Source organism: Anabrus simplex, chromosome 2, assembly GCF_040414725.1.
Source record: "Anabrus simplex isolate iqAnaSimp1 chromosome 2, ASM4041472v1, whole genome shotgun sequence".
NCBI classification, from domain to species: Eukaryota; Metazoa; Arthropoda; class Insecta; order Orthoptera; family Tettigoniidae; genus Anabrus; species Anabrus simplex.
In genome coordinates this window covers 975,581,002-975,595,197 of record NC_090266.1, presented here as the reverse complement: position 1 = coordinate 975,595,197, position 14,196 = coordinate 975,581,002, and the positions used below count along the sequence as shown (strand labels likewise).

Genomic DNA, 14,196 nt, shown 5'->3' with positions numbered 1-14,196 from the left:
AAATTTGTTATACCGGGTATATTTTGCTCAAATGCTGGTTCCAGGTTAACTTGGAGTCAAGGATTACTCCCAAGTATTTAACCTCTCCCTGCAGTTTAATTTCTTCACATCTCAGAAGCAGGGGCTTAGTCCCTTTAGATCTCTTCTTCTGGTGAATGGAACAATGGCTGTTTTATGAGGACTTATTTTAAGTCCCTCATTTTCTGCCCAGTTGTATACAACATTATGTGCCATTTGCATTCGTTCCTTAATGGTGTTAGCAAATTTTCCTTGGACTATAATGATGACAATATCATCAGCATATCCAACGATATTAAAATCCAATTTGCTTATTTTGTTAAGCAGTCCGTCAACCACGAGGTTCCACAGCAGAGGGGATAAAATCCCTCCCTGCAGACATCCCCCCGTTACCCTTGCAGACAGGCAGCTTTCCATACATGTTGTATGTTTCACTCTGCTTTTGAGCATGGCTTCAATCCACCTACAAGAGGTTCCATCTAGTCCTCGCTCTCGGGCAGCTGTGATAATTGATTAAAAGGAGGTATTGTCCAAAGCTCCCTCGATATCCAGAAAAGCTCCCAACGCTACCTCCAGTCTTTGTACTACCAGGAAAAGGGCTGTCTCTGTTGCCATTCCGGCTCGATTGGCATACTGGTTCCGGTGCAGAGGTCTCTCAGCCAGTGCATTATCCCTAATATGTCTGTCAAGCATATCCTCTAAGGTTTTGAGAATAAAGGACACGAGTGTGAGAGGTCTGTAAAACTTAGCCCGGTCCATAGCTTTCCTGGGTTTAGGTATGAATACCACCCTGCAGTGTCTCCACCCCATTGGTATATATCCTAGGGCTAAACTTGCCCTAAGTATGTTTATCATAATCCCATAAGCACATTAAAGCCTTCTTGGAGCATGATGGGCATAATTCCATCACTCCCTGGGGATTTATATGATTTAAATGAGAAGATTGCCCATTTTAAAGTTTCATAGTTAACTACCTTCCTGGCTACTTCCCAGTCTCTCCTGTCTGATTTCCAAGATGTTCCAGACTGTCCCAGCCTCCAGGAGGTTCTTCTATGATTTCAGAGCCGGGGAAGTGTACATGAAATAATTCTTTCATAGTCTCTTCCGCGGTCCTGGTATAATTTTCATTCTCTCGTTGGAGTGAATTTATGCTGTTTCGGCTATCCTTAGAGAGAATTCTTTGAAGTCTGGCGCATTCCAGAGTCTCATCTATATCCGTACAGTACCTTCACCAGGAATTTCTCTTTGCCGGTCTTAAAGCGTTATTGTAATGTCAGGGATTTCCTAATTTCTCCCATTCTCCTGATTTTTTTGCTGTATTAAACAGTTTTTCTAACCTGTCTTCTTTGGTCTGCCAGGTCTTTGCTCCACCAAGGAATCTTCCTGTTGGACTGCCTGGCTACCAGAGGGAAGGTTTCTTTGTAGGCTGAAATTATTGCATCCTGTAATTGCCCTGCAACAATTTCCATCTCTTCTACACTTTTAATGTTTTTGTTTATTCCCCTGAGTTTCTGAACTAGTTCACTTTTGTAGTTGTCCCAGTTAGTTCTCCGAGGATTTCTGTAGTATTCTGTTTGGCGTTCTAGTCCCGCCATATATCTCAAATATTATTATAATATTTATAGATCCACCTGTTCAATACAATACTTGTAGTCCCGCCATGTCGAATATTGTATATCTGTGGTCTGAACAACTTGCTTCCTCAGATACATGCCATTCACTTACTTTGCTCCCTATATAGGGGTAGATAAAGTTATATCGATAACCTCTTGTCTGTTTTTGATCACAAAGGTAGGTTTATTTCCTTTATTCATTATGTTCAAGTTGCGTTCCAAAATTAATTCTAACAAAGACTCACCTCGTGGGTTATTGTTGTTGCTTCCCCATGCCAGGTTGTGTGAGTTGGCATCGCATCCTAAAATTAGGTGTACTCCATCCTTGTTACACCTTGAAACCAAGTCCATTACTTCCTTGGTAGGTGGTAACTGCTCATCATCATAAGGAAGGTATGCAGATCCAAGGATAATTCTCCTTGAACCTTCCTGTGATGTTGTCTGGATTGCCACTGTCGTGAGGTCTCTGGAACAGAAATCCATCAACGGCAGTAACTTTATTCCTTTTTTTTTGGCAAGTATACAGGTTCTGGGAGTCTGGTTGGTCCGACTGTATATCAGTTCGCCTCCAACCCCTCCCAGTCCCTGTATTTTGTCTTTTGCAACCCAAGGTTCTTGAATGAGAGCCAGGTCACAGTCTCTCATTGCCACACACAGTGGCAGCCTTACTGTGTTGAAAATTTATCTGGACCACTCTCATTCACACTCTTGGGTCTGGGTTTACCCTTTAGTGGTTTAAAGGTTACGTGATTTAGGCCGCAGAAGACCGTAAATTGTTTTGCTTCTAGCCTCTTATAAGAGTTGGGGTACACCGAGAATACCAGAGTTTGGCCTTTCTCGGTCACCTTCCGGCTCATAAGTTGCCAGTCTCTTACCTGAAGTCCTTGGTTCTGTGCCTTCAGTCTTTTTTTGATGGTTTCCACATCGTTTGTAACTGGGACCCATACTAGGACCCTTGGCCTCCTTGGGAGATCTTTGGAGTCTACAACTTGCAACTCCATTCCCTCCCAAGGGCTGCCAAGTCTGTATATAGCTCTGGATAGCCAGTGTTTAGTTTCTTCATTCTCACAGATCATCCAGAGGATACCCTGTGAGAATTTATTATCCAAAAATTGTGGTGACACCTGTTCAGAGTTATCATCCAGCAGTTCTAGAATTTTCCCTTTCACCAGGTCTGCTTGTTCCTGGTTAAGTTTTTGGTTTTTAGCCATTACGGCTACCTTGATGCCTTTTACACCGTCCCTGTAGTTTGAAGGTTGCGTTGATTCGCTTCTTCGATGCTTTGGTACTCGCTGTTCAGGAGTGCATGATTATGAGTAAGGTCTTTTCGCTCCTGGGCGGTTTGTTTTCCGTCCAGGTCTCTTCCCTCATCTTCCTCTCCCTCGTTAGTTTCTTCCTTTGTGCTCCAGAGAGTTTTTTAGGTTTGATCACAGTTTCTGATGTTCCTGGTTCCGTAACCTTTCCTGGAGTTATTTCAGTCACCTCCATTTTAGAGTCTTCTGATGACGACAAGTCTGTGGATAAGTCCACTCCTTGTATTGTTGAGTTTGAGCTTTTGCTTAAGGTTTGTTCTAGGGTCTCTGTTTTGGTCCCACGAGTACCGGAGAAATAAATGGTCCACTCAGACAGAGCTCCGTTTATCTGAGTAAGGTTACTTACTTAGAGAGGTCACCCAGTTTCCCTGAGGCTCCGCTAGTGCCATGCACCCCTTCAGCACGGATTACGGCAAGCCTCACTTAGAACCTTGAGGTTGGGGAGGTGGTCCGCGATTTCCTATTCACTATATTCATAGAAATACCTGTCCGACTCATCAGTGGTCAACTGGCGCTACCGGGCAGGTGCCGGCTATCCGCCACCTGCCGACGCGTCACGATACCCGCTCAAGGTCCAGCGTTAGGGTTTGCGAGATGTTACTCCTCGCCAGGGACCCCTCGCTGCAGATAGGTGTAGCTTAGACATAAAGCTGATTGGCAGCATTATTGTTCAGAGATTCATAGTTGGACTCTTTGTTCTGTCATTTTTAATCTCTAGTCCTAGGATTCCCTTCCCAATCTCAGTCTCAATTTATATTCACAACTTCATCATCACTGTTGTTAGGCCATCAAGTAAATAGATGTCTCTTGGTTCTAAATGAAATGGATGATGTTACAATAAAGATAACCGTGTGAAATTAACATGATTTTGAGAAAAACTGAGAAATGTTCAGCACATTTCTACAACTTATTTACTTATAGTATGAGCACATTGTATGACTTTAGTTGTCGAAGAAAGATTTACATACCTTTTACATACAACAGAACATGTGGAGGACATTAATAATAATTTTAGAAAAGAATTTTTTATAACTTCAGTATATCACAACGATAATTTATTATGAAATATGGCAACAATTTATACAACACTGAGTAAGTAATTTGCATTAAAATGTTTGTATTCATTGTTACATCTTGATATTGCATTTCCCTCAGTGCAATGAAATATACAAATGATATAAAATTAAAAAAGGAGGAGTTCTAAGCATTACTGATTTGTTTTGTAATGTCCTGAATACTGTAAAGTAAATTTTCTTCTATCGTGGAATCATAGGTTAATCTGCATTAGTGTGGTCATCATCTTGTGTTTCCTTTTGCCTTTTGTTGGAGTACAAATACCACATGGTACTCTCTGACATAAAGGAAAGCAAATGTATTTTTGGCTTTCATGTGGTGTCATCAACTCCTAAAAAAAAAACAAATAATAATAATTTTTAAAAAATAATTAAAAAAACATAATACATCACTTGGTTTGGTTTATCATAAGACCCTCCAAATAATAAGAAGTCCCCAATGTTATGGAACCTGTTTGTGATAAGAGAAAAGTTTGTTACCTTTCCTTATGTCATTTTGTAATACTTATGCTGTACTTATGCTTCCTCAAAGATGGCGAGTATATGCAACCTTTGGGAGATCTTCCGAGTTTTGAAAATGAGTGGTTGGAAGTAGAAGTGCAGCATCCTACAGGCTGGCAGCAAGAAACCCTTTCTGCTTCATCACAAGAGATGCCTATTGTAGCCAAGTTCCTTTGTGATACTCTGGAGGAGATCTGCCAAGAATATGGAGACAATGAGAGTGAGTGGTCTGGTAAATTCTCTATATTGCAATTATTCATTACACCATAGGGGGTACAGTGAAGCTAAGATTTTACATTTCTTGATTCTAAATTCTTCTTGACCCACTATATATTTTTATTGGTGACACTGGATCACGGTAGTGTGAAGTTTTTCATGAATGTATGTTTAGGCTTGGTACCCAAATCCTTGGTTATACATTCTTTTGGAGCCTGCTGACTTAACAGATTGTATCTATTTTTATGCATTTTATTATATTAAAATGTGTACATTGGACTCATTTTTAAATTATTTTTGCACAGAACTGTGTACATCCTGTGTAGTGAAACCATATTTTCTTGCCTCCCATCCATCAAAATGTATCCTCAAGGGCTGAGTAGTCAAATATATGTGCTTCTTGTACCCACACAAAAAACCCACGGTTATTCAAACAATGTGAAATTTGAACCCTGTTACATGCAATGTTTTTATTTGTAATTGAACTACAGTCTTCAAGACATCTGTCCCTATAAATATCCATAATGATCAGTAGTAGGTACAAATTTGTGAGGTTTTTCTTACATCAGTTTCATATTGATATAGAATTGATTGAGGTTGTGAGATTAGAAGAAAGGTCCTATTGGTTGTTTGTTAGAACCTAGAAATATTTTTGTGATGATAAACAGAATTATCTCTAGCCATCATCATCATCATCATCATCATCATTTCATCATCATCTTGCACATCTTCGAGGCACTAGCCAGCTCTGTTTAGAACATACGCCTCTCCACCGTCTTCTGCCTTCCCACGATCTCTCTGTCCTCACATTGGTCCAATCCTCCCCTATTTCCTTAAGCCCTCATCCATTCCTTTCAGCCATCTGTCTCTTGGTCTTCCTCTTGATCTCCTTCCTCTCATTCCCATGCATCTTTGTGGATAACTTCTTCTTTTCCATTCTCTTCACATTTCCATACCATCTAAGCCTTGATTCCTTTATCCTATCCTGCAATGTTTCCACTTTCACTAGTTTTCTAATCTTCTCTTTTCTTATCTCTGTTTTTGTTGCTCCTGTTCTACTTCTCAAAAATTTTATCTCACTGGCCTGGATCCTGCTTTTCACTGTTTCCTTTGTTATCCAAGTTTCTGAAGCATATGTCAGTATGTTAGGAATGTTTCTGCTTGTCCTCACCGCATACTTATTTCCTTATAGTTTCTTCCATTTTCAGTCAAGGAGCCAGACATGTTAGGCATTTTTAAATATTGGTTTTATGTCCCACCAACTACTTTTACAGTGTTTGGAGACGCCAATCTACCGGAATTTTGTCCCCCACGATTTCCTTTACGCGGCGGTAAATCTAACGATACGCTGACGCATTTGAGAACCTTGAAATACCACCGAGCTGAGTCAGGATGGTCTCTGCCTCAGTTGTTCCCCACCATTCGTTGCTCCAATTGTTGGTTTATTATTCTTCTTGGTTGTAAACACCCTCCCTCTCACAGAATCTCAAATAAGAATGCTTACATTTTCCTCAAACTTTGCCTCTAACATGTCCCAAAAGGAGTCCCATAAAAATGCTCAGGGATCTCTGTTTTTTTCTGGTTGTTGTAGTTCTTCATTCAGAGTGACTGGTGCATTTAGTCCAAAGAGCCAGCTGTATTTGCTGGGCACACATCAGTAAACATTTAAAGTCCTAACAACCTGGAAGTCCATTCCAGAGATTCTTCAGCCTCTCGATGAGGAAAAAATATGACTTTAGACAATATTAATGCAGGAAACTGTAAGGATTTTTTTAAAAATATTGATCACAAGTTGGTTGATTTTTAACATAAGTGAAGATGCATATTTTATGTGCACTATGCTTCATTACAGAATTAAGAAAATTTATTGCATAAATATCAACAGTCATTTACTTCAGGAAATTGGAATTCAGTGTTATTGAAGGTGCAGCAGAACTATCTGAAAAGAGTGGGTTTACTAGGAGTATATGAATGCTGTCAAGATTATATATTCTATGATAATGATGAAGTAATATCAGATGAAGACTTCAGAAGAAATGTTGCATGGAAATTTATAATTCTGATGCGTCAAAGGGATTTAAGGGTCAGGACTAGAGGGGGGAAATTAACTTCTAGCATTTTTTTTTTTTTAGTTATGAATGGCATGAACAATTTTAGGAAATACCTGATGAGGTTTGATGTTGGAATCGGTGTAATGTCTACCTTTGGTTGTATTGAGAAAGAGGTGTACAGTTTCATCAGAAAGAGAGAAAAAAGAAAGTAGCTTACATTAAGACAACTAAGAAAGTAGATGGCTAAATTACATTTGCTATGTAATGGAGTAAAAGGAAAGAAAGAAAGATGTAATGGTGGAACATGTTAAACTGATTGATAGCCTACCATTTTACACACTGATAGACATTGTTACTTGTATTTTAGATTTCAGAATATACGGAGGTCATGTAATATCTTCTGAACATGTGGCAGCATGGTAAGTCCAGTATATGTGAGACTCTCCAGGGAACCATGCCTTAAGCTGCGTGACAAAATTTTACGTTACGAAGGAAAAAGGTGGGAAGGGTGAGAAGTATCGATGTTTACATTTGTTAGCCTGTATGGTGAAAGAACTGACAGTGATGTGACCATACAGAAATGTCTTCAAAATAACCTTGGAAACAAGCTGTGCATTCTAACAAAACCATATCTTAAGTCGCAATGGGAATTTAACATTGGTGACTTAAGATCACAATGGGAATTTTTTTTTTGCTAGTGGCTTTACGTCGCACCGACACAGATAGGTCTTATGGCGACGATAGGATGGGAAAGGGCTAGGAATTGGAAGGAAATGGCCATGGCCTTAATTAAGGTACAGACTTAAGGTATGGTTTCTTAAATGAAGTTCCTGCATTGTCTTCTTGTACCAAAATATGAAATAACAAGCTCTTGCATCAAGATAATGTCTAGTAACAATATTATAGACACTGGGCGAGTTAGCTGAGCTTGCATCTGGGAGATAGTGGGTTTGAATCTCACTGTCGGCAGCCCTGAAGATGATTTTCCGTGGTTTCCTATTTTCACATCAGGCAAATGCTGGGGCTGTACCTTAATTAAGGCTGTTTCTTTCCCATTCCTATGCCTTTCCAATTCCATCATCGCCATAAGACCTATCTGTGTTGGTGCGACGTAAAGCAAAATAGCAAAAAAAGCAATTATAGATGTTTACTGGGCTGCATATTTTATAAGTGGTAATTTTAACTAAGCTTGCACAGGAGCCCAGTCATAGGTGCTGAGAGTTATGTCAGGTTTACATGAAGAAATAACTATTTCTTTTCGGCCAGTGGGTCATGCTTTTTTCTTTTTAACTGGGCTTTTGGTCTCATGAAAAGGAAGTACCACTTGACAGATATTGTCTTGGTCATTTAAGATAGCGCCGCTGAGTCAAAACTTAACAGAGCTGTCGTCATCAGAAATTAAACTGGTGAGCTGTTAATAAACGTGAATGACTGGCATTGTGGTTGGAAAAGAGTTCCTTATGTTACATCTTTCAATCATCTTACTGTAAAAAAATAATATACCCAGGGTCATTACATGTCAACAAAAATTGGACTGTTCATCTGTAATTGTGAAGATCTGTGAGGCAGATAATCTTCAAAACATACCTACGAAGTTGGAAGTAAAAGGCATGACTGCAGAAAGAATTAAATATCTGTTCTAAACAGGAAATTTGTTGTGCCAACGGCCGGGCGACATTAAGGCCGCTGAACATGGGCCAAGTAGCGAGACGAATTGATTTCGCAAAAAAAAAAAAAAACAGGAAAATGAGCAATAATTCAGTTTTGTTATTACAGGATACAAGATAGATTAGTAATATAAATCATTAATTGGATATCGACCGTGTGTAGTTTCAGAACGATCTTTTAAAATATCCACATTATTATTATTATTATTATTATTATTATTATTTATTATTATTATTATTATTATTATTATTATTATTATTATTATTATTATATCGTTATCTTATTTGTACATGTTAAGACAGAACTTCTGTGTATATGAGTGCCGCAAGACACTATCTGTTTAAATTTTAAACATGTTTACATATGTAATTTCCGGAGAATAAATCTCCAAAATATTTATGAAAATTATCTTAATACACAAAGCTAATATTCCTTTATCCAGTGAAATAGTCAGATTTTCTTAAATCCTTATTATGAAGGTCGATCAAATATAAACGGGGTTTTTGTTCCTGAACATCAGCAGTTGGTAGGAGTGGGGAGAGCGTGCTGTTAGATATTTCCCGCCATTTCGTTAGTAACGCTCATGATGTCGGAGCAACAGGTGCACCCCTCCACTGCACAATGCATAATTATAAAATTTCTTGCTCTTGAAGGAGTTACAGTGGCAGAAATTTGCCAGAGATTTACTGCACAGTTCGGTGATCAAACATTGTCAAGGACGCGTGTGTTTGCCTGCCATAAAACGTTCAAGGAAGGACGAGAACGTGTGGAAAATCAGTAACACGATCGCCGTCCTTGGATCAGCATTACAGACAAAAACATTTGTGCGGTTATAGACATTATTGACGACGATCGACAGGTTAGATTATCAGACATTGTAGAACAAGTCGGAATCAGTTATGGGAGCTGTCAAGCAATAATCACAAATGACCTACAGTTCCCTAAAGTGTGTTCCAGATGGATCCCTTGCCTTTTGACCGAAATTCTGAAGTTGAGATATTTGAAGGTCTGTCAGAGGCTTACAGCAAGGTTTGTGGAAGAAGGTGATGCATTTTTGAGTCAGATCGTCACCTGCGACAAAACATGGGTCCACCACTACACACCTGAATCCAAGCAAGCCAGTAAGGAGTGGCGAAGGAAAGGGGAGGCAGCACCAATGAAAGTTAAGACTCGACTGTCAGCTGGCAAGGTTCTTGGAACCGTTTTTTTTTTTTTTTGATCGGCTAGGAATTTTGCTGATTAATTTTTTGCATAAGCAACGCACAATCAATGCTGTTTACTAGTGCGAGCTGTTGAACAAGGCGAGGCTTGCATATCACCGCAAAAGACGAGACCAGCCGATTCGACAGATCATCCTCCTCCAAGAAAATGCGCGGTTCCATACTGCAGCTCTAACTGTCTCCAAGCTACAGGAAATGCACTGGACTACACTTGATCATCCTCCTTACAGCCTGGACTTATCGCCCTGTGATTTCCATTTGTTTGGACCGCTTAAAGAAGCTCTAGGAGGGCAACGATTTGAAGATTACAAGAGTGTGGAAGACTTCGTGTGCAACTGGCTGGTGACAGGACCCTGTTCTTTTTACAATGAAAGCATCAAAAAGCTACCCATATGCTGGCACAAATGCATTTCCGAAGCAGGAAACTATGTGGAAAAATAAATTGTAATTGCCTTGTGTTTTTCAATAAATGAATTTGAATGAAAAATAAAATCCCATTTATACTTGCTCCCCCCTCATATATTATAGGAGTGCTTTTTAATCGATTTTCTTGAAATTCAAGTTCTGTTTTACAACTTTGAAGTTGCATAAAGTGATCAGGTTTTAAGCTAGAGACTTGTCGTTTGCACGAAAACGATCGCAAATTTATCTACTGTCAAAATATAAAATAAACCAAGAATGCAATTTTCTGACTTAAGGTATGGTTTCCTGGAAAGCGTCACATATGCATTTGAAAACCTAAATGCCACCGACAGGTGACATCTATCTTAGTAGTTGCCTAGTTAACAGTACACAAAGAAGTGTGTGCTACTGAACATGCTCCAAGATTGATGTAAGTTAAGTTGAACAGCAGTCATATGTGAAAATTGTCATTTTCCTTGGCAGGAATGCATGTCAGGGTCATGCAGAGCGAAGAGAAGCGTTAGGTGATAACGCTTTAACATATCGAACTGTGGCGCATTTGGTTGATGCTTTCAGATGTTGACTCGTGGCAAATGTTGACTGTCGCACAGTGAATGTCTTGTTTGAACAGTCATTGGCTATTATTGAACAGTTGTTAATTAAGAAGAATGGCATGGGACCACGCAAGAAGGTGATGCATTTTTGAGTCAGATCATCACCTGCGACAAAACATGGGTCCACCACTACACTCCTGAATCCAAGCAAGCCAGTAAAGAGTGGCTCGTTACTGACTGCTGTACCTAGACCTAATTTGATGCTAACAATGAAGCAATGGGAAGCATATTCCAGTAGCTCCCAAACACATTTAGTGGATTCATATTGCTGCAGTTTTATTAGAAGATATAACATAATTGCCTCGACTTATGAAGCAACACCCATCCCCTCACCCCCAGTAGTTTCTGCTAAACTAGGTTTGGTTAATTCTCAGACAAATATACTGAAAGCTTGTAATGTGTGTAGTTTTAAATTTTACATAATAGTGTAATTTCAGTGTATTTAATGTGCTTGAATAATCTGTTCCTTAATTTTATATTTATATGTAGGGTAAAAGCAGACAAGAGTATGCCAGTAGTAGTTTACTGCTTATAAACAACATACATTTTTAGATATTCAGAATATTATCGTGGTTAAGTTATTCCATACTACAACAAATAATTTGTAACCAGCGAGTTGGCCATGTGGTTAGGGGCATGCAGCTGTGAGTTTGCCTTCGGGAGATAGTGGGTTCAAACCCCAGTGTCAGCAGACCTGAAGATCATTTTCTGTGGTTTCCCTTTTTCACACCAGGTAAATTCTGGGGCTGTACCTTAATTAAGGCCACGGCCCCTTCCTTCCCACTCCTAGGCCTTTCCTATCCCATCATCACCATAAGACTTACTTGTGTCAGTGCAACGTAAAGCAGATTGAAAAAAAAATTTGCATACACATATTACTTACAAGAAATAACACTGAAATGAAAAAACAGTAATGCATTCTCTTGGACAAAATTGGGTCCATGAATATGCACAGTTTGCAGCAGAGTATGCATAAACAAAGTATGTATGTTGGGTTTTCAGCCCGAAGGCTGGTTTGATCCTCTACAGCTCCACCAACAGCTGTCATAGATAGCCTAGGTGTCACTGAAGAGGCATACTTGGGAAGTGAGGAGTGAGGTAGTTTCCTATTGCATTCCTCACTGAGCTAGAAGTTGCTATTGCATATCAGTCTGCCAAGCCCACTGAAATGCATGCACCAACCGACCCTATGAGCGATATTTTCACACCATTCAGAACAGGGACTGGCTGCATAAGGAATGGCACTACTGGCATCGCTCATACCTCGGTCACTTTCATATTGTCAAAGCCAAGGGTGAGACTGAGACAGGTCAATGAAAGTAACAAATTTGATATAGCCCATACCAGAAGACATAGTGCATTGTAAACACTACATCCTGCCAGCAAAATCACACACAAATGAGCCAATTTCTTCATAAGATGTACAGTCTTCATGCCACCATTCTGAACATGATTGACACTTTATCCAGCCTTCTGTGATAGGCTCTTGATATGTCGCCACATTCCAATGCAGTTGAATACTGTGGATGCTACAGTTTTCTTCCTTGAAACAAAAGAAGAGTTTCCTGATGTTGATTTCTTTTGGCTTTCTAGTGCTTTCTTTTTGACACTGATTTTCTTTGTTCCGCTCGCTCTCTCTTTCTTTCTTTCTTTCTTTCTTTCTTTCTTTCTTTCTTTCTTTCTTTTCTTTCTTTCAAATACTTTCCCAGCAAAAAAGTTTTATATGGAGATGCCGATAAAATCTCTGACTTTTTCAAATTTGTTGTGCCTCTTTCATTGGATTTAGGCCACAGGTGTATCTCTCATACCCATACTTTGTTGGCGGTCCCTATATTTTTTTTCTTGAATATGGCATTCCTTGGCTGTGGGCATTTCAGAAACTTCTGCTATAGTGGGAGCTAACTTTGCTCCTCCGAGAGGATTATTCTTTTTTTATGCCTGCTTCATTGGATTTAGGCGGCAGGTTTATCTCTCATACACATACTTTGTTGGTGGTCCCAATATCTTTTTTTTGAGTATGGCATTCCTCGGCTGTGGGTATTTCAGAAACATTCTGTAGTGGGAGCTAACTTTGCTCCTCTAAGTGGATCACCATAAGAGTTTTCATGCTTGGGTGTCAGATTTTGTGTTAAAGATCAGTTTGTAACTTCTGATAGAGAAAAATAATCTCTATTAAACACATCTGGATTGAAGGGAAATATTCCAGTTGCATGGAAGGGAAGTTCAGCTTTCTCTACATTAGCTACTTTTGAGTTGGCAGCCTGGAAGAAACAAGCAATGTTATGCTGAGTCAGTCTCTGTTGGATATACTAACGTAAGTGATCCGAAGGAGCCTTTATCACATGGGTGCATCATATGGCTGACGTGGAGGCTAGCTGAGAAGAGTGATGCTGACTTCTGCAGTTTAAGACAGCCTGGAGAGTGCAATGTGAGATGTGGTTGTCAAGAATAAGCAAAACTGGATCATCTTGTGTAGGCTTGGAATGATGGGAAAAACATTTCAGCCAGTCAGTGAATAGTTCAGAATTCATATATCCTGATTCTGAGACCATTGGTAAAGTACCAGTTGGATCATTGTTGTAAAGTTCTGGTTTCTTTCACTTGCTTGTAAAAATGAGGGCTGGGGGAATGTAGATTCCAGTAGGACTAAAACAGCAAACTGCTGTAATGGTTTGTCCTCTTTCAGCAAATACAACCTTGCAAACCAACTTCACCATCTTGGGAAGTTTGTGTGGCACTGTACAAATTCCTGTTTTGTCACAGATATTCTGTGAGCTGTAAATTTTTGCTCTTTGTAGCATGATTTTAGGTTCTCAAAAAATCGTTGGCTCTGTACTCTGTAGAACACAGTGGCTCTACCTAAACTGCATTGTTCAGGGCTACGGACAGAAAGCGCCTGTCTTTCAAAATCGAACAACCCACTCTTTCCCAGCAAGCCCTTTTGCTTTATTGAGACTGTGGTGAAGATTGTTCATTTAAGCTTAAGAAAAAGCAACTTCCATCAGCTGTTTTCTACTTAATTCGTAGAACCGTAAGTCCAATTCTCTGCAATGATCAGCAAGTTCTCGCTTTGTTTTATTTTTGTAAATATCCTTTTAATCCTCCCAAGTGACATTGGAACAGTACCCTGAAATCATAAGAAAGTTAAATCACCAATAATTTACTGCCACAAATTATCATCAACCATCAATAAACATAAAAATCTATTTATAATTATTTCAAATTTAATTTCAGTAATTAGCTTATGAATAAAATACTCACCACTTTGTGCTGTTTTCTCAGGCAACATTCATTGATTCCCAGAGTAGTTGGCACTTGTCTCTTGATTTCACCATTTGCAATTCTCTGCCTTGCTTCCTCTATTATTTCTGTTGTGGTAACCGATTTCCAATCTGTTTTTCTTTTTTATCTCCCCATAATGTTTGAGCAACTCCTATAAATAAACACAAATGTAAATGTTTCTTTGAACTGATGCAGTATGGGCCGCCTTGAAAATATTTCACAAAC

General features: G+C 39.3%; 1 protein-coding gene across 3 annotated transcripts in view; it reads left to right on the top strand.

Moving 5' to 3' along the window:
- Iml1 (GATOR complex protein Iml1) overlaps positions 1-14,196 on the top strand; it is a 724,094-nt gene that overhangs the window by 654,195 nt on the left and 55,703 nt on the right. For all 3 annotated transcript variants that reach the window (XM_067141784.2, XM_067141783.2, XM_067141785.2), the window contains one exon: positions 4,550-4,738. In XM_067141784.2, coding sequence (XP_066997885.1) covers positions 4,550-4,738 — 189 coding nt within the window. The remainder of the gene's footprint in view (positions 1-4,549; positions 4,739-14,196) is intronic.